Source organism: Alligator sinensis, unplaced genomic scaffold, assembly GCF_000455745.1.
Source record: "Alligator sinensis unplaced genomic scaffold, ASM45574v1 scaffold366_1, whole genome shotgun sequence".
Lineage (NCBI taxonomy): Eukaryota > Metazoa > Chordata > Crocodylia > Alligatoridae > Alligator > Alligator sinensis.
Genome location: NW_005841851.1, coordinates 55,377 through 58,246, shown reverse-complemented (window position 1 = coordinate 58,246; position 2,870 = coordinate 55,377). Strand labels below are relative to the sequence as shown.

The window sequence follows — 2,870 nt, the reverse complement described above, 5'->3', positions numbered from 1 at the left end:
TTCCCTGCCTCAGTTTCCTATCTGGAAATAGAGCAAATAACATACAACTACAAGTTAAGCACATACAGAAATATGTGCGAGTTCAGGGCTTTGGACTGCAAGCTCTTTGAAACAGGCTGTTTAACCAGTGCCCATCCTACACAGGGTAAGAGTGGCCAAAACGCAGGAGTAGCCCAATCTCTAATTGGACATAAGCTCAAGCAACAATGGATAGAAGAAAGACAGAGCACACAACTGAAGTGCAAGTAGTGTTTTTTCCCCTGCAAACAGCTATTCCCAACAGACTAACTGAACCACTGCAACTGGCTAATTCCTCAGAAATCATAGTAGAAGCAAATCACGAGTTAAGTTCTTTGTGTAAAAGATGTCAAAGAAGAAAACAGGAAAGTCATTACAGAAGTGGGTGGCGTTTCATATTAGGTAGGGTCCCGGGGGCCCTGACAAGATCTTCTAGCCTGTCCCCCTGCCACAGGCAGGAATGAATGCTGGGTTCACAAGACCCCAGACAGGTGATCATCTAAACTCTTTTTTAATTTACCCAAGGTAGGGGCGAGGACCACTTCCCTAGGAAGTTGGTTCCAGATTTTGGCCACCCTAACTAAAATATTGTCTCATCTCTAACCTAAACCTATTCTCCATCAGCTTCTTACCATTGTTCCTTGTCACCCCAGGTGGCGCTGGGGAGAAAAGGGCTCTGCCTATTTGCTGTTGATCCTCCCTGATGAGTTTGTAGGCAGCCACCAGGTCCCCCCTCAGCCTCCGCTTGCCGAGGCTGAAAAGGCTTCGTGCATGTGCTCATGTATAAAGAGGACCTCACATGGGGAACAGGTAAATGATAAACGCCAAGTAACGCAGCATTTCTGAGGCTACCTGGGAACTTCACTTGCTGCTATGCTACAGAAAGCAGCCCTTATATTGTTAACGTGATGTCCAAAAGCAAAAATACATACGACAAAGGTCGCCGCCACATGAGCTCAATGGAAAGCCTTCACTCCCTTTGTCATTTTCATTTTTAATGGCATTTTCTGATGTGCATCACAATACTGTATTAGCAGCACGAGAGCAACTCCAGCTCCAGCCAAGAGAGTAATAATGTACAGTCCCACCAGCAGGCTTGATACAACCTGACTTCTACCTGCTAACTGTGGCCTCTCTGTTGAAGTGAATGAGCAACAGGAAGGAGGGCCTTTGGGATTAGGAAAGTGAATTAGCTTTTGTCTTGCATCCCCACCTGTAATGGGGAATTTCAATATTTCTTCTCTTTGACACTTTGTAAGATCTTCAGAACTGGGACCATCTCCTCTGAATGTGTCTGTAGAGAGCTGAGCCTCCCCGAGAAAAAACACCTCTCTCTCCTTCCCAGGTGGCCACAGCTAGGGTCACCAGCAGCACTTAAGATGGATTCTCCTCTCTTTGCAAGATGGGCTGGCTGGCAGGGCTTCTCCTAAAAGGGACTCTGGTCTCCCTCACACTAACCCAATCTACAGTAGCTCAGATTTGATGCCTTCGCAGGCAGGCTGCAAAGATTCCCTGTTCAATGTCAGGACCCACAGAGACAACTCAGAGCAGGTCTTTGAGATGAAAGAAAAGGGGTAACTGGCTGGCCACAGTCATACATACCATACTATAATGCTCAGGGGATTCAAGTTCCTTGCACGTATTATATACTGAGCTCTGTTAAGACATGTTGGGTCCTGGAGAGACATCTTTATTATCTGAACAGATACAATAAAAAACTAGGGCTCCACTCTCAGTGAAAGGTGCCAGGCATTACTGTAATGCAAACAATAAAAAAAATGGACTTAAAACAATGCAAGCTACTCAGAGCCAGCAAGGAGCAAGGGAGTGCCTTAATAAAATTCAGTTTTGTTGTTTCTAATACTTAGATTAAATGAACTTAATGTTTCAGAAAGTTGCCAGAGGACACTGGAGACTGAAGTCCTCTACTTAGCAACAGAATAAGCAATGGTCCACTGCTGAACAGATTAAGGCCAGCAATCTACTTCCCAGGGACCAATGAACTACTGTCAGCTAGCAAGTACTGGGGGAAGGTTTGTAATGAAGTTCTTTTTATTTTAAAAAAGGACTTGTAATAACAACAGACCCATACGTATCCAATCACTTAAATGCTGTTAGTAAAAATGTTAACCATAAAATAAGACCAAGTCACAACATTCCTATGGGGATTTCTATTAAAAATACTTTACAAAGTTATCCAGAGAGGGGGAAAAATCTATTAAGAGAAATGCTTATAGGCCTTATATCAATCCGTCACCTTCAGAAAAGTCAGTCCCTTGTACAGAATGGATTAACACAAAAATAAAATTTAAAAGAGAGCCAAAGTCTCTTCCTGCTTGGAAGACAGCCCCGAATGTCTAAGAAAATGATTTTTATCAGAAATGCTAAGTTCTCACAACTTTTTCACCTCCTTGGTTGTCAGCATAGTGACACAGACCATGCACTTTCACAGCCTCCGTTTTCTAACTGCAGTTGATGGGGGGAGTTCTAGAAATGCCCAGCAAACAGTTTTTTGTTCCCACACTCAGTTAAGTGACGGTCTGTCAAGTTGCCTGAAGTCGACAGGCTCAACTGCGCCTTTGGATTCCTTCCCCACAGCTGCCACTAAAGTCAAAAGGAACAACACGCGAGGGCATGATTTGGCCTGCGGCATTTCATTTAACCGTAGTTCAGCAAAATGTCATCAGTGCATATGACTTCAGCAAAATGTCATCACTACATATGACTTTTGTAGTTGCACATGGTTGCACACCCAACCCCAAGTGACTGCTCTGAGTGTTGTCCTCAAGAGACACGTTAGATACCTGCTCCCTCCCTGCTTCCAAGCAGTCCTGGAAAGCTGTCCTGAATAC

At 44.2% G+C, this 2,870-nt stretch overlaps 1 protein-coding gene across 1 annotated transcript in view; it reads right to left on the bottom strand.

Moving 5' to 3' along the window:
- SLC25A33 (solute carrier family 25 member 33) overlaps window positions 1–2,590 on the bottom strand; it is a 29,331-nt gene extending 26,741 nt beyond the window's left edge. Inside the window, exon 1 of the mRNA XM_025211092.1 lies at window positions 2,426–2,590. Coding sequence (XP_025066877.1) covers window positions 2,426–2,458 — 33 coding nt within the window. The 5' untranslated portion in view covers window positions 2,459–2,590. The remainder of the gene's footprint in view (window positions 1–2,425) is intronic.
- Window positions 2,591–2,870: the final 280 nt, after the last annotated feature.